The sequence below is a fragment of the Amphibalanus amphitrite genome, unplaced genomic scaffold (genome assembly GCF_019059575.1).
Source record: "Amphibalanus amphitrite isolate SeventyFive unplaced genomic scaffold, NRLGWU_Aamphi_draft 001107F_arrow, whole genome shotgun sequence".
NCBI lineage: Eukaryota > Metazoa > Arthropoda > Thecostraca > Balanomorpha > Balanidae > Amphibalanus > Amphibalanus amphitrite.
Window position 1 is genome coordinate 59,894 of NW_024882601.1, and position 22,870 is coordinate 82,763.

Sequence of the window (22,870 nt, forward strand, 5' to 3'; positions counted from 1 at the left end):
GTCAAGTATTTCAACAGCTTTCTTGTCAGGTGGATCGAAAAATCAATACAAGATAAAGGGAACGTTTGCATTGTTGCTTCTTTAGCACCAAATGATTCCATCGGTTTAGAAATTGTCAATATGATCGTTAATCCAAGCATAAGACGCAGGTGGGGTACAATCCAAACAAACTCCATAACATAAATTTTGCAATCAGTAAATGAAACTGAAAGCAAACCCTTCGTTATCAACCGCGTACGCTGTGTCCGGGATATTGAGCCGTGCGATGCGGCACAGCATACATTTCAGGCGCTGACCACTACTGCCATCTAGTGGCAGTGGGCCAAAGTAGTCGGGTAATGCGGTGCAGTGTGGTATCCAGCCAGGCGTTGTAAAACGCATCATATAGCCAGGCATATAGTGAGTTTAGGAAATGTGTTTATCACTGATAATTCAGATATTTTAACCCGCGCCCCGTTGGGCTCTGCCGAGCAACGCGCCCAGTAGGGGGGGGGGGGGGCATTTTGGCCCCCCCTAAGATCTCGAGAACCACGCAACCTAGCGACAAGCGGCAAGCGGTGTTGGATAGCCCTATCAAGGAACTACCTTGTGACCCAATTTTATTGACCTAGGTCAAACCGATGACGTCACAGGTCAGGTCAAAGGTCCAATTTTCACCGTTTACAGGCATTTCAAGAAATGCGTTCTAAAATCGAGTAAAATGCATTTCATTGAAAATCATCGATGGGGAAATGTTCTTCAAACACATATTTTGCTATTTGAGGTCACTGATACCAGGTCAGGTCACAGAGGTCAGGTCACGGGGGGGTCACAATATGAAAGTGTCGTGTGATACATGTTTAATGGTCCATTTTACATGACAAATGCGACTATGTGGGTCAGGCAGCCTTTGGGGCCAGCTTAGGTCACGTTTTGGTCAAGATCAGGTCAAGGTCAGGTCAAGGTCAGGTCAAATTAGGTCAAATTTCAAAGTTAATATTTTTGCATAAAATGGGTATCGAATCGATGCAGCTCGTCAAGAGGAGTTCAATGGTGGTCTTTGTTTTGCCGTACGTGGTCTAGAATCGCTAAAAATTGAGTTCAAAAATTTGACGTCATCATTTTTGAACAATTTTTTCGCTATAACTTGGCCAAAAAACGAGATATCGATCTGAAATTTAGTATGTATATAGAAGAGCGCAGGGACTATCACATATATTCCGTTTTTTTTTTCGAAATTCGGAAAAATTTTGGATTTTTTTTAGTTTTTTTTTTCTAAAAAATCAATTTTATTTTGGTCAAAAACCCAAAATTTTTAAAATCCGAGACAGCAGTTTTGTAGCACCGCTTTTTGTCTACTAGACCATATAAAGAACTTTGAAATTGCTTGATAACTGTAGATTTGTTGAGCGTTTCAAGATTGCATGTTTTTTGCTCATTTCTGCTCGAACATGACCTTAGTTTGACCTCAATAACTCCTGACCTAAGGTGACCTATGACTTGAAATTTGGTGTGAAGGTGTCAAATTGATGCCCGGGAAGGTACAGAAAATTTGCAGCGCCGCCGTTTTCTTGCTATTCAGGAAAAACCACAGGGGGGGGGGGGCAAAATGCCCCCCCCCCAACGGGGCGAGGGTTAAGGATGGACTTGAATGTTGTTGGTATAAGAAAAACATAAGAAACATTTCAGAAAACGAATATAACGCACAGTATGCTATTAATTGCTCTTAGCGATCACATTCATCTTAGAAAGCACGGCGATACTGATGACACTTGAAGCTTATTGACAGCTATTCCCAATAGGTTACATATGGGCATTGCATCGCTATTGATCAGTGTAATTGCTCGTTACCAAAGAGAGCGGCAGTCATCCATACCGGGCGGATCGGGCCTTTAGAAATCGTCTGTACCTTCCATCATGGAGACAGCAGAGGAAAAGACGGAAGCGGCGCAGGGAGAGAGATAATCAGCTCAGGAGAGATGAGAGAGAAGATAAGAAAGGCGAGGTAGAGACAAAAAGAGGAGGCAGAGGAGAACAAGCGAGAGGCGGGAGAAGAAAGAGAAAGATGGAAGGGGAAGAGAAAGAGAGAGAAAGAGAAAGAAAGAGAAGGAGGGAGGTAGAACGAGAACGAGAGCGAGAGCGAGAGCGAGAGCGAGAGAGAGAGAAAGAGAGAGAGAGAGAGAGAGAGAGAGAGAGAGAGAGAGAGAGAGAGAGAGAGAGAGAGAGAGAGAGAGAGAGAGAGAGAGAGAGAAAGGGAGAGGAGAGGGAGGGAGAGAGAGAGAGAGGCGCAAATAACAATAGGAGAGAGAAGAAAGAGCTGGTGGAGGAGGGTCGCCGAATTGTGAGACCAGACCCGGGACGTTCGGTCCGCTCGGCTGGAATAACACGATCGGGGCCGCACTGGGGAGATGGCTCGCTGGCCACCCTCCCCTCCCCTCCGCCGGCCCTGAGCCGGTCGATGGGACAATTTTACACGTGATTAGGGAAACTAGAGCTGGCTCAGAATAAGAGAAAATGTCTCACAAGAAACCTCGTTTGAAAACGAAGTGTGTAAATGAGGCATACGCGAGTTCCTACTAACTATCAATTCAACGTCAAAACGAAACAGTATGAAACAGCATGAAACATTTTCAATATCAACTTCTCATATTTTTCCGGAAATGTTCTCCGAAAAATATCGCAACAGAACACTTCCAACTGTTATATAGACCCAGAATCTGTGTGCCTCACCTTTCCATCTTCTTTGCATGCATCTCACGAAAACGTCTGGCAGCTGAGAGCACCGCTATCCGGGCAGCGGACCTACCTTGGAAGAGACGTGATCCCTCAGTTTGAGTTCGCCCTCCAGCAGCAGGTAGCGCCGGTGGACGTCGCTGCAGCCCGGCATCGGACACGTCAGGTCCAGCGAGAGGTGGGGCTTCATCGCCTTCTCCAGCTCATCGTCCTTGGTGTCCTGGGAAGGGACAGGTTAAATTAGGTCAGGTGTGGTCAGAGCAGGTCAGGTCAGATCAGGTCAATTTGGGTAACCAGAGCAGGTCAGGCCAGGTCAATGTGGGTGGTTAGAGCAGGTCAGGCCAGGTCAATGAGGGTAGCCAGAGCAGGTCAGACCAGGTCAGTGCAAAGACGAGATATGTTTGCACTGACTGCACTGAACCATGCTTGAGACATTAGAAACGAGTGAAACGCACCAAAGCTTTACCAGATGCCTCCCGGATTTTCCAAGTTCCGTCATCTGTTAAGACTAGTTTAAACCTTACTCTGAGCAGACAATAGTACTGCTGAAAGTTTCGCTGATGGAAAAGCAAAACCCGAAAGCCGGGGTAAAAATAATTAAGAAAACCGTTCAGTAACAGGCGATCTGCTAGAAAACAAATTTCATGCGTCATCAACATTCGCTGATTGGGATTTCTAGCAATGATGAGAAATTATAGACCAATTTGACCATCGATTTGGGAACCCACTCCTCGCAATTGAATTGCCAAACAAGATAGATGGAAGTATTCCCGAGCATGTGCACCAACACAATAATTTAAAGTCGTCGCTGCAACTATTTCGACCGTGGACGTTCCGAGAAGTGTTCCGCAATTTCGTCTGACAAGCCGGCAGTGGCGGCAGGCTATAACGCCGCGGACGCAGCCAGTTCTAAGCGAAGCAAATGACGCACAGGAATTTCTCTGTGAGCGCCCGAAGTCGCCGGTTATTGTTGTCACAGTCATTGAGAAGACTTATCGTCACCGTTCTTCCCAAGACTGGTGAGTTTCAGACACGAACATTTCTCATGCGGCCAGAAACAGCGCCTCAGTTCTGCCGGTCACTTGTATAGAGGTACGAGAATTGAGTCTCGTACCCCGCATCAAAAGTCCCAACAAATTTAATCGCAGACAAATGAGCCTGGGAAATCATGATATCTTATTGGAATTTGAGATGATCATTTTCAGGGTTCCTCTGTTTCTGCAATAATAAAAATGCCTAAAAGAATAGTGCTCTGAATTTTTGCGTCCCCAGCAGTTAGAGGCGTCGTGGGGGCCATCTCTTACCACGCAGTCGTAGCTGTCGATGCGGCCTATGATGGCGCTGAGCCGCTCCTGCTCGTGCCGACTGCGCAGAGATCCGTCGACGCTGCCCACGAACACGTCCACATCCTCGATCTGAAACACACCGGGAATGGGGACGTGACAGTCAGTCCTGGGGTGCCACGGAGCAGAGGTATGACATACTGCTAAACATGACACATATGACACATAAGACACAATATCCTAGCAAATGATTGTAATATGAATGCTATTTAGGTGTGTGCTGTAAAGTATTCTAGATGGTAAGAGACGAAAACTGAAGAGTACCTACGATGTTATTTTACCGTACCTGTTCCGATAAGACAGCACCCAGCCGACTCACGTCCAAACAACAACCGGCAACTAAAAATAAAATATCGTACCGGAAACTGTTGATAGCGCGCTGTACCACCACTAATCGGCTCGACTACAGGTTATCAACTCAGCTAACGGGGATAAAGCGACCACAGCTCACCGCTCCACCGCCTCCTCTCGGTACACAACCTGCCCCCGATTCGCCAAAGTCATCACCGCACACCATTAGCGCCCCACTTCCTTTCCGAAAACCGGGGGTAGTCGGCAGCGACCTACCGCTCTGCCGCGGATTCGCCATCGCTCGCCGCTGATGGGAGCCTAATAAACAGCGGCTTAGCGGCGCCGTATCCGCTGACAAGCACGGATAACGACCCGGGGGATCTCCCGGATAGACGGCACGAGTGCTCCGGCTCATTGACAGCCGCTGCGTGCTGGTTGTGTGCTGGTTCTGACAGTTCTGACCAAGTTCTGACACACGGGGACGTCCTGGCGTGGGCAGGCAAAGTAAACTGAAGGGTAGAAAGACATGATCAACTGGGAATGACACGCCACGGCGTGTAAAATACCTACAGCCGAGCTTCCGGTATAAGTTTTTATCTTGATTTCAGAGCGGCAGCATGAAAGACGCGGAAGTTGTTATAGATGAATAGCGACGTGGAATTACTAACAAGAATCACAGCTCGTTTCAAACGAATGCTGCAGCAGAGGTTTTCCGGCAATGCAGGGAATGTCTGAGACAGCTAAAAGAAAAATAAGGCAATCGATCCCAGCGAGGGACGATATTTACACCTAAAAAGTTGACAATTTAGTGAAATACTCAGAAATCAAAGCTGAGAGCTGATGAGTCTAGAGGTCGATCGGGCACAAAGTCTCTCGATGCCCGCATTTGGATCCGTTGTGTGACGTCACAATGGCGTCACTGTCATGTCAAACATCCTGATAGTAATGGCGTCCCATTAACCCTTGGTGTGGCACCGGCGATAGACACCCAGCAAACTGTGGCCAAACTTGGCTCGCGGATTGATTCAATACCTGTCCAAAGGGCTTCCAAACAGACCGAATGTGATGGGACAGGTCTCTCACGTCTGAGCCAATATGAGGGATCATGGACACAGAAACTGCGCCATCTACGCAAGATACCGGCTACTATATAGTTCATAATGTGATTTCACAAATGGAATAATTAAATGAAGGTCAAACATCACTCATCAGAATAGTCAGCAATACCCAAAACTAAAAAGCATCAGGTACTGAATGATTTCACTTCCTCAGGTGAAACTAGCAACGATTAATGGAAAGTCAAGACATATCTCGTAGCGACAAAAATGACCGTACCATCCGCCTTTGAATACATACAACATTACAACCTCCCCTCACGAGTCGGCGACTACACTTCTCCCAATTAAAAACTCATGCCCCGTACGCCTCGCTAAATGCCCCGACACAACTTGTTATCATTTTCCCCGGGCCGTCAGTTGACGATCACGGACCGCCGTGTAATCGACTGATCTATCGGGCGAGTTTAGCACCGGACCATTAATCGGGCGCTGTTCAGCTCGGTGGCAGGAGCGGCCGGCCGTCAGGCCTGCTAACTCCAGCGACGGCCGGCGGAGGGGCCAGGGAGGGGAGGCAGGGCACGGTGTAATCAGGCGCGGGCCAGCCGGGGACAAACAAGCCCGGCGACGTCAGGCGAGCGTCGCGCAGCTCGCAGCTGTCGCAGCCGGCTGAGCGAGCGTCGGAGCGCCGCCTGAGACAATCACACACGCGGGATCACACAGGGGACGGACGCGAGGACAGAGGCGCACGCAACGCCCAAGACGCCTTCAGACGAGTCTAGACGGCTTCAGATGACTACAGACGACTATAGACGACTATAGGCGACTAAGACGACTCTAGGCAACTAAAGGAAACTGCAAGTTACCATAATCAGCCCAAAGCGACTCCAAACGGCTTCAGTCGGCCAAGGACGACTCTAGGTGACTATAGACCACCATACAGGTGACTACGGACTACAGTACTCCATAGACCGACTACTCCACAGGACCAGAGACCAGACGTCTACGTCAGGCGCAGCGAGACATGTCAATCAATGGTCGGGCTGTGGTGTAAAGGCGCATAAGTCATAACTTCACAGGTGTGAGCAGGCCCAGCAAGTGTATTGGCACGGAATCAAATACCTTTTGAGAGCAGCGAGGAAGTAATAGAGGAAGCATTATGAAAGCTGAATAGGACTGGGAATAGCTATACGGCACAGCGGTTCTGGCAAGCAAAAACATTCAATACTTTAAGTGAACGCCATTTGACTTCTAATAAACGTAATTTTTGAACAATGGCGAACAAGGTGCAGTTCAGGACTTCAACAATAATTTTGATTTCTGAGCTTGACGAAAAACGGTTATGTGCACTTCGAGGAACGGATGAAGCCAAAGGAGCCCGATTGCACTGCTGGGATTAGCTCCAAGGATCAGAAGAAACGACAGGAGAGATCCTTAAAATAGATTCCGAGCTGGCACGCTGATAAATTTGTCGAGGCTCCAAACTAAATTAATGCTCGATTGGTTGGAGAAATCAGATTCGAGCTAGCTTGCCATGGTGCGGTAGTTTTTGCAATGGCACATCGATGGATCCCATAAATTACCAGTGGGTGAAACGAAAAGTTCCGCTAATGCAAAGTTAGAACGCAAGGGGCTTATAAAAATGCAAAACATCGAGCTGTCATTAATTTGAACAGCCTCTAAAAGCACGATGCGCAGCAAGCACAACATAAATTGTGACATACATTTCCTTCTTTTCTCGACCATTTTGGTCACGACTCGATTTGTCTCAACCCACGCTGACCCTTGACACCACGCGCCGCTGACCTTTGGGTCACTCCCCGAACCTCCATTACTCCACCAGCCGCCGTTCCTAATGACCTCAGGTCATTTCCGACACCCTCCCTCCCCTCCCGAAAGGGGGGGGGGGCGAGTCGGCCGCTTTGATCGCCGCCGCTGTCAATGTTTGTGGCACGACGCTGTGTTTGGCCGGGGCCGTAAACGGCGGCGGCGCTCACTGGCACGTCAGGGACGCCGCGCGAGTGTGATCACCGGCCGCCGCCGCCCCCGCCCAGAGAGGGACCGGAAACCGCGCTCGCTCAGACGGACTGTACACAGCGCCGCCGGCCAGATGACATACTGGAACAACACAGACCGTCTCGGCCGGCGGCGCCGGATAAGAGGCCGGGCCGAGTAATCCAAACGGTCGGCGCACCACCGACTCGCTAACAGAGGAACAAGGGAGCATTGTGTCCTGCGGGATGTTTGATTCTCATCGTGATATCTGCAGTAGTGCTTATTATTACATTAAAATGTTTTATAATTCTCTTAATATGTTATGTTTTCTACAGTACAATTGAATTCAACTTGTGGGTAGCATCATTATAAAACGTTACGCGAATTTCCTTTCGAAATCGCATTTTTATTTTTCTGATACCCATGCATACTTAGGACAGATAACCCGGCTAGAACCTATAATTAGACACCATTTATAATTCTAAGATGCAGCAGCAGGTCGAGACCCACCAGAGTGTCGTTATGGAAGCGACTCATCACGTCGAGGAAAATTCATATCAATCAGTAACAGCATTAGAATTGATATATTTCGCGCAGCTGTGCAGCGATTCGCAATGACATTATAGCCCGAGGACGCAATAGCAGGCAGTGCTTTAGATCCGAAATGGTTGGATGATGTCCAGAACCCAGCAAAGGACAGTTTTTAGTAGATCAGTTAGTAGATTTTTAGTAGATCAGTTATCACCTTACACTTTTCAGCATATAAGATACTGACAAACCTAGAACATTTCGTCACCGTATCCTAGACCAAACTAAAAGTCGACCCGAGCGTCACCATAACTAATCTGGCCACCAACCCAAGTCACCATAAGCCTAACTCGACACCAGCTAAACTCGCCATCAGCCAAGCTTGCCACCAGCCGAAGTCGTCAACAACAATTCACCACCAGTCCCAGCCAAGTTCTCCCAAACCCCAATCGATACTCACCATCTGCCTCAGAATGGCCTGCTCCTCCTGCGGCTCTGTCTTCTTCAGGATCGCCTTCAGCAGCAGAGAGTACTTGGTGAGGCGCTGCCAGGGCTTGGCCAGGATGTCCACCAGCCTCAGCCGGTTACAGTCCTTCTGCGTCTCACACCACTGCGGAGACAGCGGGAGGGCAGGTCAGATTGCGGGTCATGAGACAAATTACTGAAATGGCGAGGGTGATAGGACAGGTGGCTATTGGAGCACAAGAGAGGTCAGTGAGGAGGCGGTGGTCGAGGTCTGGAAACTGCTCCGTTAGTCGGTGAGCCGCGTTTATTGTTTTCATTTTTTTATGTTTTTGGCGTCTGCACCTTGCGTACTCTGAGCCGTGACAAAGCTGTTTGGAATCTGGGGCAGTCTTTCATTCTTATGCAGATTCGATTATTTCCATCAGTATTTCAGCCACAATCGAATATAAACACGCCCAGGAGAAATACCGCGTAAAAGAGTCATTTTCGCGAAAATGTTTGTGTGGCGAGGCTCAGAAATATTTTGACAGCCGAGTGAATACGCTCACAGAAAGCCTCCGTTCGTCTGTCGATCGAGCTGCCATAAATTGTCATTGTTTGCGTCCGTTCGGATGATGAAAGCATGACAAACTAAGCGCAGCCAGCTCAGCCGTCAACACAGGGTCCCAATACATCTATCCATCTACCGATCCCGCTTACAGAAACACTCGAGATTACTCGCTGTTACACTCGAGATTACTCGCTGCTCGCATTAATTCTGCTGTCTGTCCTCAAAGCACACCCCCGCTCGACCCCAACGCACAGCGGCGCTCTCATTTCCATCCGAGGCGGTACTCTGCGCGCGACCTAAGGCGGCTGCTTCCTCTGCCGTCGGGGGACAAAGAGTCGCAGTAGCACACGCCGGATCCGGGAGACGCCTGGGCGCGCGTCTCCGCTACCGGTTGCCGTGGTAACGGATAGTCCAATCAGGGGACTAAGTCACGCAGAGGCGGCCGCACGTTTTTGTTTCTGGCCGAGCGGCGCCGCCGGCCGCAAACTTGCGGGAAAAGATGGGACGCAAGCCGCACGGCTTGGCAAAGCGAAACCTGTTTGCTGGCAAACTTTCCTCCCAGGGGCGTTGCCGCAACAAAGCTGATCCTGATCGCGAGAGTGTTAGTCGTTAGGTGTTCCCGATCTGCCCATGTCTATCCCAACTACGATCGACACTCAGTGTCGATCAGTGTCTCGAACGAAATTTTACGCTGTCTCAAACTCCAACCTTTTATCTACAAAGTCTACCTGTTTTGGAGTCCCATACACAAAGGGCGGATACAGATTGGACCGCCCATCCGCAGTCAGCATACTGCGACGTTCAGATAATGCCGTCCGATCAAATTACAGTCCACCGGCGCACAAAACAGAAAAACGAATTCACATCACGCGACACCCTACGAGACAACAGCACGTGACCCCGCATCGTGAGATTTCTCAAACACTTCCGTTCGCTTTGATATGGACGAAAAAGCTCGCTACACACGCGACGGTTCAAGCACAGCTGCTCTTCGGCATAGCGGATCAAAGTAGAATAGTGTTTGTTTTGGGAACAGCTCTGTTGTATGCAATGAGACATTTAATAATTCATATAAACTCATGCACGGATAAACACAAATGCACGGCTCGCATGCTTAAGTATACCCATGACGTGAACCCGCCGGTAATTATAAGCAGCCGAGGCGGTCCTTTTAGTGACCATATGCCGTTAAACGGCCGCTCGTCTGAGCCGCGTAACGATTCGTCCCGTCTAGTAATGAGCTCGTCTTTCGCCGGCAAAGAGCTGCAACAGACACGTCAGCTCACAACACCGGCATCCGGCGCTTTTAGAGGGACACGGCGAGACTTAAATCTGTCGGCTTAGTGTCGCCGGTGGAACGGACGCAGGGCGGACTGGAGAAGTGCTGCTCCGAACGAGGCACTTGTTACGGGCGAGATGACGACTTGGAGTGGCGAGCAGGCGATGTGAAAACGACGCCAGACAAAATACGAGCATCCGACGAAAGTTTAACTTTAAGTGGGCTGTTGTGGAGGCGAGAAACAAGAAGGTACGAAATAATAGACGTATAAAATAGAAAAGTTAATAATTCATCAACGGTAGACACAGGGAATGATAAAAAAATCGTTCCGGACACAAATAATCACTTCGCAAACTTTGGACGTGACGATAAACATTGTGACGCGAGAAAACTGAAACAAAACTGAGAACAAAATTCACCAGGATGCAGCAAACACACACATACAAAACAGACGATGAAAACAGAAAAGTTCGAGAAAGCCCGAGCGCCATAACGTGATCGGGCGAACGAAGGAAGGGCTTTTTTTTTTTAGTGGCCCTAACTTACGTTACCGGCCTCGCGAGGAGGGCAAAGAAAGGGCGATTCACCGCGAATGAAGTGCGTCTACATGAGGTGCTACAATCTGGCCGATCGGCCATCGAATCTGGCTTTAGCGCTGATGGAGTCCGGTCCGTCTGCCAGCTGGTCCAGACAGGAGCGTTCCGGTGATATGTGGCCGCCGTCGGCCGGAGCACGGCCCGGGGTGACCCCGGCGGCCCGGCCCCCTGCGGGGAACTCCTTCTACCGGTCCGGCCCCCGTCCACAGACGGCAGCGCTCAGCCCGACCTCGACCCAGTCGGCCGGTGCGCCGACCGTGTCCGACGAGCTAATTAGCTGCACCGGACACCTCGGCGGCCCACTTTTCCAGATTGGCGCCCGTCGGCCGGCCGAGCGCGCTGCTCGCGACCAGCGCCGGCCTCTCAGAGGTCCGTCACCGGCCCGCTTAACGAGCCGTCTCGGCAGCGCGCCGCGGATGACACGCGCCGCAGAGCGCTTTACAGCGGTGCCGAGGTGCGCCGGAGCCGCCGGCCGCGCCGCTTATGGCGAACTTCATGCCGCTGTCTCCGGGAGAAGTCGGCGAAGGTTCGCGATGAGCTCCATCGCGCGGCCGACTGAGTGCATTTGGACATTAGAGATGTCCCAACAGCGCGAGAGCGAGACGATAAAGTGGTTGCCGAGCTGAGTGATGACAGTTGTAATGTGCGGAGTTCCTGAGTTTGTCCGCACTCAGTATGGTTATTATTCGCTCTGGGACGAGACGAATTGCCTATGAGGTTACCACAAACATAATCACATAACAATTATACCAGCCTGATAACACGTATCAGGGAAGTGATAACTGTATACTGATTATGCCGCAACGATGTTCATATGGCTATTGTGTAATACACTCAGACGAGATGGAGACTGTTCCCGACTAAGCGCGCACTTACCGCCAGGTATCCGTTGAAGAGTCCGTTGCTGCGTGAGAGTGACTTGCAGTACAGTTTGCTGTTGTTCTGATCCAGACAGTAGCGAGTGTACGGGTGGCAGATCTCCTCAAACTGGCAAACAAACACCACCGCGTCAGAACCACCGTAACAACAGACAAAGGTCTTGGAAACAGAAACATCTTTCATACACTCCATAGCGTCGTCCGTCGCCATCATCCCAACCTGAATCGTGACGACTCACAATACATACCTATGACACGTGACCGTTTATTACTACCTCATATCACGTGACCCATAAATAACCCCGTCACACCCATGACTCCGTGACCCGTGCCGTGACCTGTCGCCACTCACCTGAGCGAAGCCGTCTCGCATTTCGGTGATGTCCAGCGGCTGGCGGCTCTTGCGCGCCTTGGTCAGCATCCGGAGCACGTGATCGTGCCAGAAGTGGCGGTTGGCCGCGTAAATCTCCTGGATGTTGGAGAAGAGTTTCTCGGTGCTGACGTCAGTGAGGATGCCGCAGTGTTGCAGGTTGCACAGGCACGAGAGGAACAACTGCGAAACAGAAACACATATCTGTTAGTCGGCAGCCATTCGAACAGTGTGAAGGATATACATAGGGGCAATGTAAGGAAGAGACAATTTAACGGATTACAGTACACATTTTTATTATCTATAACACGAGCAAAAAGAAAGACAATATATGTAGGCACACGAACTTTAAAACGTTCTGTATGAGATATCAAGTCAAATACCATAGCTTCAAGTCTCTTCTCATAACCTCAAGTCTCTTCTGAAAGCTTCAAGTCTCTGCTATCCGTTACATTATACCTTCTGCGGATATCAAGTGGTGTACCGTCTCCAAAAACCGGGCCGAACCCGCTCAGTCGAGTGTGCGCTTTTGTTGGCCGAGCAATCGAGACCGATCTATTAATCGTGCTGCTCGCGCCACATTTGCCGGCAGATCTCAGAGAGCGAGCCCGAGAAATTCGTCTGCCCCGCTGGAAAATCGGCAAACTGTCCGCCGATACGGATCAGTTTGGCAAAGTTTTCCGGGAGGTGTCTGAACTTCCCCGGGACACGGTCTCGGCAGAACTAATGAGCCCCACGGGACTTAATAAGCCGACGGAAAACAAACACGGCCACTTTGAGGACCGTTTGGCGACAGACAACAAACACGTCTACTTAGCTGCGGACATATGGTAGAGAAGCCAGCGACAGGCTTGCTTAGTCCACCAGTCTAAGAACATCAAACATAAATCGTCACCACAAAGAGCCGATGCTGCGTCTCCGGCCAAATATAGCCCGGCAAATGGACCGTAAATACCGTGTCCGTTGATACCGATTACTGATGGCGTGGCTGGCCTGCTGCTGACACGGGGACTACCACGGTCGTCTGGACCGTGAGAGCTCTGTACCGGGTCCCGCCGTGGCGGACGGGTCCAGCGCTACAGCTTGTCGTTGAGTGCACCAACAATTACTGAAGACACGTATTGCAAGTTCGATGGTGTTTGAGTTTTGGCCTTGACATCATTTCCTAACACGTCTATCCTTCCAGCATTCTTTCCTGTCCTCATTGATCTCTGATCAGACATCTCGCAGCTGTAGCTCGTAAGCGCGAATCGCCTGCTGTGGCACACCTGATCGCAGCTCCGACCAGCACACCCACGGCCAGCGTGCCTGCTATGATTAACTACCCTCGGCCGTCGCGTCTGGCCGTCTTCCCACGCCTTGTGCCCCCTCCTGCCCACCTCTGGACTCTACCTCATCACCCTCCACTCTACCCTTATGCCATCGGGAGTCCCTGGAGGCGGATCGCGCCTCCGCGGAGCAGCGAGACATTTGTCTTTCGCAGCTGCCGTCGGCTCATGATCACACCAAAACGCGTGGGGTGAAGTTCGTGGGGAATGAGCAACAGTCCACGTAACGACGAGTGTGAATCGGGAACGATTTGCCTCTCCATCAGTCTGCGAGAGGTGGGACGAGCACAAGGTGGCGAGGATTAGCGAGAAAAGGCGAGCAAAAGACTAGAAAAGACGCGAAAAGGCGAGGAAAGGCGAGGAAAGACGAGGAAAGGCAAGGATAAGGCAAGCAAGAGCGTCAAATGGAAAGGAATGGCTTTGATGTGGGCCAAGTTGACCTGAATCGATGCCGCCCACAGCGCGGTGTGTCGGTCGCTAGTGGGACAATACGGGCGTCCTCAAAGGCACCTCGGACAAAAGCCACGAGGTTACCGCTGCGGTATGGAAACTCAGCCTCGTTTGTTCTAATTTCAATGGCAAGTGGCGAATGGTTCAGTGGCGCTTCTTTTGCGTCCAGTAGAAACTTTGCCGTGCATGACAGGCATAAATAAATGCAGTAGCAGGTCAACTAACTTTGTTGTAGCATGACCAACTGCAGGATACAATTGAACTGATGAATGCTTAACAGTCTGCTAGCCCATCGTCCTTTTAACGATAAACATACAACCTTAGATCACGGTCTTTATGCGTATCGACGCCCACTTTCGATCACCCCCCGTTCCCGAGATCTCTGGGACCAGTGACAGGCGTTTTCCCATCCATTTCAGATAGCACCCCTATCCACGACACACCAGATGCATAGGGGCCATTCGTCGCACGTCGGCGGCGCCTACTACCGGCGCCGGCCGGCCCATGGCTCTGTGACACGCGCTAAATGACACGCCACCGCGCGGGGCAGACCGCATCAGCGCCCAAATGGAGCCGCAGGTGATGTACGCCTCGTCTGACACTATCTCCGTCATGACTCGTGCGGGTCATTGCATGGCACGTCTGGTGAGGTCGGCACCGCATTTCAGAGCGGGGCATAGCGCCTGAGGCGGTGGGCGAGGTCAGAGGTCACCGCGACGCGTATAGCAGCTCGGGGCACCCGTGGCAGAGGGCGGCCCACAACCAAACCGGCGGGGATCCGCCACATTTGAAGTGCCATCATACCGGGACATGAAACAGCACTCACTAACCCTCCCGCTCCGAGCGACGCGCCTTTGAACGCCCTCGCCGTCCGCGTCCCGTGGACTGTTAAGTGCGCGTTTGACCCTGAGAGAGCCCGGCCACGGATGTACCGGGAGTCACGAGACCAGACACAGCTCACAGAGCCTCACGGAGCGTGCCAGACACGCGTCCAGCCCCGGACACCGACGCGGAAGCCAACTGTGCTCGTCAGTAAGTTTGCTAAGATAATGACGGTCCGTTAAAGCGGCAGACTCGTGCTCGGAGCAGCGTCTGTCGGGCGGCCGGCTAGTTTGCGCCGTAGTTGGCGGCACGAGCTTCGATCTATTTGTGGGCGGCTTGTAACAGGTAATTATGGCCGCGCTGATTAGGCGCCAGAACAGGCAGCGGCTTTGTTTCAGAGCGCGCTGATTAGTTTTCTTCTTCTTGGTTTTATCTGCCAGATAGAATGAGGTCTCAAAGCAAGGTGATTTTGTTTTCATTTCACTGATTCGTGGCGGCAGGAGTGCTCATTCGTATTCGTAGAAAGGCAAAAATGCGTTCACCTTGACAAAAGCTTTTCTTTTCTTTTTGGCAAAGCTGATATAATTTTGCTGAGAGATTCATCATGCCTGGGGTTTCATATTGAAACGGAATACAAAGTCCTTTTTCCCACGTCGTTAATAAGTTCAGCTAAAGCTAATGGAACTATAACTAAGAAGCATTTAGCCGGGTGTAGCCCTCAGGGCCGGTCTGAGAACGCCACGTCCCAGGTCATTAGGCTCATTAAGGTCGGGCTTCCGTCGCGCTGATCAGCGGAAGTGGACGGGCTGGACCCCAACCCACAACCGATGCCCTCGCGACAAACAAAACAGCCCATTCAGGGTCGCGAGAAAACACCACAATTCAGAGAGCATGGTTACCTCTCAATGCGCCGCCGCTGTGTTCTATCCATTCTGCCATAGTGCTAACTTTGCCACTAATTACTCAATACTATTATGCTCTGTATTTAGGGCCTTGTGCTCTGCCACGACCAGTAACATCCCTCTCCCCTTTGACCCGCGCTGGGGAAAACAATCCCCACCACCGACCGCCGCGCCCGCGTCCTATTCGCACTAACATTTTGTGTCCACCACTTCAGAGCGTCCGCCGAGACCCGGCAGGCGCGGGGGTGGCTCGAGCTCGCCCTTCAGCCTCTCGAGGCGTCTCTCTGGACTGCCCAGTGCACGCACTCCAACGTCCCGGCGAACCGCAGAGGCGGCGGGACGATCGGGAAAATACCGCATAGGCAACTCTGCCATATAAGCATCTGTTCCACTTCCATCAATAATCCGGAAAACATACTGCTTATTCTAACATTACTAAGGCTTGTAATTGCGTTCAATTTACTTCCATTCTAATAATCTACATCTTCGCCGTTTTATGGCATATTATATCTAACCTACCTATCGTTTTCGAACGTATGCTTGTATTCTTCATAATACTTCACGAATTAAAAGCGCCGTATACTTGACCAGCCGCATACACCCGTGTAGAGCCAGCTCCTCAGCCGCTGCGCCACTTACGTCAGTGATGACTTTGAGCGTGTGCAGGTAGGCGGCCTCCGTGTGTACCAACTCCCAGATGGCATTCTGCTGCTGGTGCCGCCTCTCCGACAGGGTCTCCGGCGCGTCCACCAGCTCCCGCCAGTCGCTCTCCAGGTTATACAGCTCTGGAACGGGGCGAGGGAGAGAGCGTGAGAGAGAGAGAGAGAGAGAGAGAGAGAGAGAGAGAGAGAGGGAGAGAGAGAGAGAGAGAGAGAGAGAGAGAGAGAGAGAGAGAGAGAGAGAGAGAGAGAGAGAGAGAGAGAGAGAGTGAGTGAGTGAGTGAGTGAGTGAGTGAGTGAGTGAGTGAGTGAGTGAGTGAGTGAGTGAGTGAGTGAGTGAGTGAGTGAGTGAGTGAGTGAGTGAGTGAGTGAGTGAGTGAGTGAGTGAGTGAGTGAGTGAGTGAGTGAGTGAGTGAGTGAGTGAGTGAGTGAGTGAGAGTGAGTGAGTGAGAGAGAGAGAGAGAGAGGGGGACGCAGAAAGAGAGGAGACAGATAGTTCTTAAAAAACGCGCGCTTGCTGAACTACTAGAAAACAGCACATGCAAAAAAGAGCACCTGAAAAAATTGGTAGGATTTCGTATTCGGTTTCCTACTCGGCTTTCAGCCTCGCCGTTCTCGGGTCCATTACGCAATCTCTAGCCTGCTAACACATGATGATGGAAGCTAGCACGACGCTAAGTGCACACCAAAGTGGTCAGCCGTAAGTGCATCAATTAACCGCCAACATGCTTCTTAGCGCCAGTCAGGCAATCACGGTAATGTACAAAACGGGTCTGCGGTAATATAATGGGTGGCGCTGAGAAACGCTTCAGCGCTGCCAGCACTCAACATCATGTGAAATCCTACACATCTAACAAAGCCTGCCGTTGCAGCACCAGCAAAAACGGTCCAGCCTCAGACGTGAGATGGATAGCTAACGTGACATTTCGCCGGTATTTTCAGCCTACCGCACCGCCACCGCCGCCGCCGCCGCCACCCCACTCCTCCCGGCAGTACCTCCCGTCCGGAGCGGTGGGCCCCCACACTGCGCACGAGCGCCCACCGCCTGATTGAATTCCAGTATCCGTCCCGGCCAGCGCCGGATGGGGAGCGTTCGCCAATCCCTGCCCCCGGGGAGCGCGGGCCACAGCTCGCCAGGCCCTCGTCTCTGCTCCTGTCCTTCCCCGCTCCTCCCCAGGGAGACCGGCCGTCTCTGCCCCTGTTCTCCCCAGGTCCTCCCCCAGATGTCCCGGTCAAATGCGCTGCCCAGGGGACCGTGCTGACTGGTCAGCCAGTGGCTAGGACCGGCCCCCTGGGTACCGGACGGCAGGTCAGCGGTATTGGGAAATGGCCGCTGACGGCTCAGGTCGGCAAAAAGCCACGTCGAGAAAAGGTAATGGAAAAGCGGTCATAGCAACATCAGCCTCCTATGGTAAGCATCAAAATACATTGCGCAGAAAATATGGAACGACACTCGATAGCAGCAAAGCAAGGATCGCATTTAACGAAGCAAATGAAGTACATACATATATAAAATTAAGAAAAATAAAATATTTTCATCAATATAATGCACTGATGGACTACCGAAGGCACGCAGTGACTACCAGAGGGTCACGTTACCACGGACAGAGTATCATATCTGACAGTCACGGAGATACACTGAGAGACACAGGACCACTGACAGACAGACAAACTGACAGACACTGACAGACACAGAGAGGCGACTCACCCTCCTCCTCCGCGGCGTCGCCGTCAAAGTTGACCAGGTAAGGCAGGCGCGGAATGCCGTGGGTGCTGTAGTTGTCCAAACACTGGATCATCTGGTCCATGCGGGCAGCACTCGGCTCCTGGAGGGAAGAAAGTCCGTTGTGAGTAGCACTGTGCTAACCGTTGTAATACAACTGGTTTGATTTTTGACATTGCTGAAGCCGTAAGAACAATAATCCTCAATCTTGAGCTTATCACAGCAGCCAAGGGATCAGTCTGTTAAAGGGTTCCAAAGAGCGCCCAGCAGTAGCTCAAAGAGAGCGTGCGTCTCAACAAAGTCCATTGGCGCAAGGCATATTTACGTTGCATTGCTACTTTATGCATCGCGATTAAGTGTAGCTATCTGCTTATAAGGGCCTGGCGCCGGCGAGTAGCCTCAATCCCTTAAAAAAGCAAGGCACATCCCGTGAAATTGAGGGATTTCAAAAGGCGAAAGTTCCATCTTTAAATCCGCGATCATCTCATTGGTCGTTTGCCCTCAGCCATTGGGAGTCTCTCATATTCGGAGGTCAAAGCGAGCCTCTGAAGCCGGCAGTAAACAGGCGACTAATTTCACGGGCTATTAACCACGGCTCGATTGAGCGCTGCTCTCGTGAATTTCCACCGGACGGCGATAAATATCAATACTTCACAGGAGCGAAAAACACAGCACACGGTTCAATAAGGCTATGATAAAATTATTTACGAGTGGCTGCGATAACTTTCCTAATAACCTTGATCAAATAACACAATAAAAATAACATTTGGTCTCATCTGTGAATATTAGAACTGCCAAAATGAAATAAGTAAAGCTTGGTCTGCAACCTGAAAAATAAGCGTAGCTTTCGACTGGAAATTATAATATGAAAACACTATCCGACTTTCGAAATGCATCACATCTCGCAAAAAGTCTACTGAGATCTAAAACACTATTTTCGCACAGGTTGTCTTTGAAAATTCACCATTCGAACACAAAGTTACTCGGAGAAGAAGATACGCCACACTTAAGTGGCCAATCAAAAGAATCCTGGTTGCGGCACCCTATGACGTCTCGACTTATCGTATTGAGCACTAAACGTTTTATAAGTCCACAACCTGCCCCGCTTCCATTTCCGCTATCAGAATCGCAGGTCAGGTCATCGGCCCCTCCTAGCTGGCGCTCGCTCCGTAAGAACATCGTCCTTCCATTTCGACCCGGGACCGGCGGCGCACATAGCGACTTCACCGGCACCGATTGACTCAACAACATTTCCACCTCCGACAGCAATTTGGAAACAAATCAGGGCCTTTCAGTCGGCAGGCGGTCGCTCGGAAAGTGCTGCATACTGAGCGTCTGGGCGCGGGGAGGGTGTGAGCTGGGGCGCCGCTCACTGCCGACACCCGCCCCGGTAACGTAAATCCCTCGGACGGGTCGTCTTACGGCCGGACACCACAAGACGTGGCGGCTAAACAAGGGATTGTCGTATCAGCGGCGCCATCACAGCGCGGACAGCAGCGGGAACGATCGGGATTTCCAGGCCTTGGGCTTTATGGCCGGTTTGTTTTTGTTTTCGTATTTTGTCTTGACTCTGTCATGCCATTTAGGTGTGAACTATCGATAAATTTACTTTTTATATTTTTCGTATAGCTAGACTTATCCGTAATAAATTCGACAGTGTTATCGCCGTCACGACTTTTTTTTTGTATAAAATGCACGAACTCAGCAGCAACGAAGCCCGCTGAACAAAGCCTATCGCTGTCTAAAAATACGCAGTCTATGTCTGAGCTTATATTCTATCTAACACTCAAAACAAAAGCAAAGGGAAAAGCCCCGAGAACACACCCGAGACCATGCCATTTTTTACATTTTTTCATTGATCTGTATATCCCCACACCATCCCCGCCCCTAGACTGACCTCTGCGACCAACCCTACTCGCGCCGCCCCTGCGGCACTGACCTTCATTGAGCTGTTGCTGAAGATGCCACTCCAGCGCGTATGCTGTTTGCTGGTCTTGTTGACCTTCAGGGAGCCCTCAGAGGAACCGGGCGCGGGTCCGTCCCCTGAGGAGGTCTCCTCGGCACTGTTCATCAGCTTGGTCACCATACCGCGGTAACTCTGACGAGAGGACACGGCCGCACGTCAGAGGTTACAGGTCACCCGGGGTCAGGTGACAGGGAAGGTCACAGGAGGCCAAAACGGCAACGGATAGAGGTTAGTACCAAGTGGGTATGTGATATAATATGATAGCTTAGCATGACATCAAAACACTACCCAAATCAACCACTTCTTCCTTTTATCGCTAGAAGATACACACTTTAGATAATAAAAAAGATCCCGAAGACGTCACTAACATGACCTATCTTCATTTAACTTCAATCAGCTGCTGTGAGCGCTACTGTTCCTGTCATTACTGACGTCAAAGTGACAGCATTACTCACCCCTGAGGACTTGCGCGTGGGTGCCGACGAGTGACTGGAGGACGACTTTGACCTCACGGGACTCTTGCTGTCGTGATCACGAACTGTGGAACAAACAAACATTGTCTCAGCATGCAGCAACAAATAAGACTCAAACCAGACAACACTGGATCAAGAGCTAGATGCAGTCGAATGCTGCAATCAATAACAATATTTTACTCAACAGGCACTTCGTTATCGCGGCTAACGAAACAACAAATATAAACACACTCTCTCTCAGACTATTTCTGAAGTTCGGCAAAAGGCACCAGACAGTGTCGAGCACAAACTTCAGAAGTCCGACAAACATGCTGACGAATGACGAAGCGGAAATGGCTCCTACGTTGCAGGGAGAAGAGCATGCCAGCTCTACACAAAAATGGTTATAAGAAGGAACTTTAATTCGCTTTTTGCAGTTTAGAGAAAATGTTCTAAACCAAAGTTTCCCAGACTTTGTTTGAGTACGGATATGAGCAACTTTTCAGCGATCTCAGACGCTGCCCAGTAGACGGGTTACCCTGGCGACGTTCCTGGATCCGCCGCCGTCTGCGATAACTGTTGTCACGCCGCCGGCATGGCAACGACATTGAGACAGCCTACATCAGTATCATGTGCATATTACATAAGACTTTACAGAGGAACGGAAATTTTTTATAGTAAAATAGTACATCAGTTGGGTCTCATGTCACTCAAAATCTGATAGACTAAACGAAATTACAAATGCAGTCGGCATTTAGCATAGGCACAAAACACGACAAACACAATGCCCTATACCTACTTCCATCGCCGTTCACCCCTCCGGCCGCCGTTCCCGTGGTCCTGCCACCGTTTCAGTCCCTCACCTTTGATGCGCAGGTGTTTTCCGCCGAGCCAGTAGGTCTCTGTGGTGAGCAGCGGCAGCGGCGTGCGCCCGTTCTCCAGGTACACGCTAATCGAGTCGATGTCGATCCGATGCTGCTCACACACCTGGCTCAGCGCCTCCCTGAGAACACCGCCGGCGCGGTCAGAGGCGCCACCGCCACCCAGACGTTTGGAGAAGCGGCAGGCGAAAATAGACCGGTCCTCATATTTCTGGCGCAGGGATCCGCATGTAAGCTGTTACTGGACAGGCTATATTCGAACGATGCTGCGCAGTTGTGTGCGTTTGATAGCACGCCTTTTGAAACGTGTGTTGCACAGAGAGTGGATTAATCCAATTGGCTTATTACTAAGTGCAGCAATAGTAACAGTGAATTGAGCGTAGAGGATATTTTGCATAATCGGACACCCAACAATGTCGAACGTTACAACATGCATTCATCGACTCTAAACCCATGATCAACGTGCTGATGTTTGTCAAACTTTCCATTCATTACAATTCCGTAACATTAGAAATGCATTAGCAGAAGTAACATTATTTACGAGTGTCATATTTCCAAAGACGGACCATAAAGGAAGCATCATAAAATCAATCTATATAACTGCTGGTAAGTTACGAGCCATCAATTTGGAGAGCATTTCGGGGCTGCCGGGTTCCCGCGCCGGCCCAAACGGGCCTCGAGACAATACTGAGCACGGCCATTATAGACACTGGCACAGCGAACAGTCAAACATCAATAATCGAAGGGCTTTTTCAGAAGCACCCCGCTCGGAGCCCGCAGAGCTCAGCCGGAGTCGAAAACCAGGGGGAACACATTCAAGGAACAGGTAATTGTGAGCCACGCAGAAGAAGATGTAGTGTAAGGGAGGATAAAATGAAAAGGTAAAAGGTAGACGAATAAAAATGAATACAACAGATAGAAAAATGAAGAAAGAGCCGTTAACTCATGATCGGTTCAGCGCTAGACATTATTTTCACCGTGGCTGGCCCAAGTGTACCACGGTACTGCGCAGCGGCGGCTGTTTCCAGCTCGTTCGTCACCGTTCAGCAATTTTTCAGTGTGCACCTGGCACCAGCGCGGCCCCATTTCAGCACCAACCATTAACTGTCGCCCGACATTATCAACAAAAGGACTCGCGCGGCGTCGTGTTTGAGCGGCCAGCGCGGCCACTCCCGACAATTCTATTTGGTGCCGCCAACACGGACCGTGACGCTGATACTGAAGTTAGCTGTCGCGCGCGCCGCTTCTCCACACAACTCACCTGAGGACAGTGCCTTTGACGGCAGAGACGAACTCTTCGGGAACCTCTTCCGACGAGTTGATGTCGAAGCTGACGCTGAAGCACTCCGAACTGACCACCTGAGTGACAGAAGAGACGACCGTCACATCTATAGACGAGGGTAACGTGACACAGAGAGGGGAAATTTATATCTCCAGCCAGTGCGCACAGGTCCACTCAGCGAGCCACCCGACAACACTGTCCATTTGCACAAATGATAGCCACATCAGCGCCAGTCGCACGTTTCGAAGCTGGATAAAAACAGCGTGAGCTGCAATGTTACATCATAACTAGCTGCTGTGAGATCAATGAGCGGCCACATCTGTGTGAGTCATAGCGAGGCGAC

General features: G+C 50.7%; 1 protein-coding gene across 7 annotated transcripts in view; it reads right to left on the minus strand.

The window, feature by feature from the left end:
• Positions 1 to 22,870, minus strand: part of LOC122370193 (pleckstrin homology domain-containing family G member 5-like) — a 148,544-nt gene that overhangs the window by 8,774 nt on the left and 116,900 nt on the right. For all 7 annotated transcript variants that reach the window (XM_043345575.1, XM_043345576.1, XM_043345574.1 and 4 more), the window contains 11 exons: positions 22,507 to 22,604; positions 21,228 to 21,367; positions 20,368 to 20,450; positions 19,886 to 20,044; positions 17,932 to 18,049; positions 16,204 to 16,349; positions 12,045 to 12,245; positions 11,691 to 11,801; positions 8,385 to 8,534; positions 4,017 to 4,127; positions 2,786 to 2,932 (listed from right to left, as the gene is read on the minus strand). In XM_043345575.1, coding sequence (XP_043201510.1) covers positions 2,786 to 2,932; positions 4,017 to 4,127; positions 8,385 to 8,534; positions 11,691 to 11,801; positions 12,045 to 12,245; positions 16,204 to 16,349; positions 17,932 to 18,049; positions 19,886 to 20,044; positions 20,368 to 20,450; positions 21,228 to 21,367; positions 22,507 to 22,604 — 1,464 coding nt within the window. The remainder of the gene's footprint in view (positions 1 to 2,785; positions 2,933 to 4,016; positions 4,128 to 8,384; positions 8,535 to 11,690; positions 11,802 to 12,044; positions 12,246 to 16,203; positions 16,350 to 17,931; positions 18,050 to 19,885; positions 20,045 to 20,367; positions 20,451 to 21,227; positions 21,368 to 22,506; positions 22,605 to 22,870) is intronic.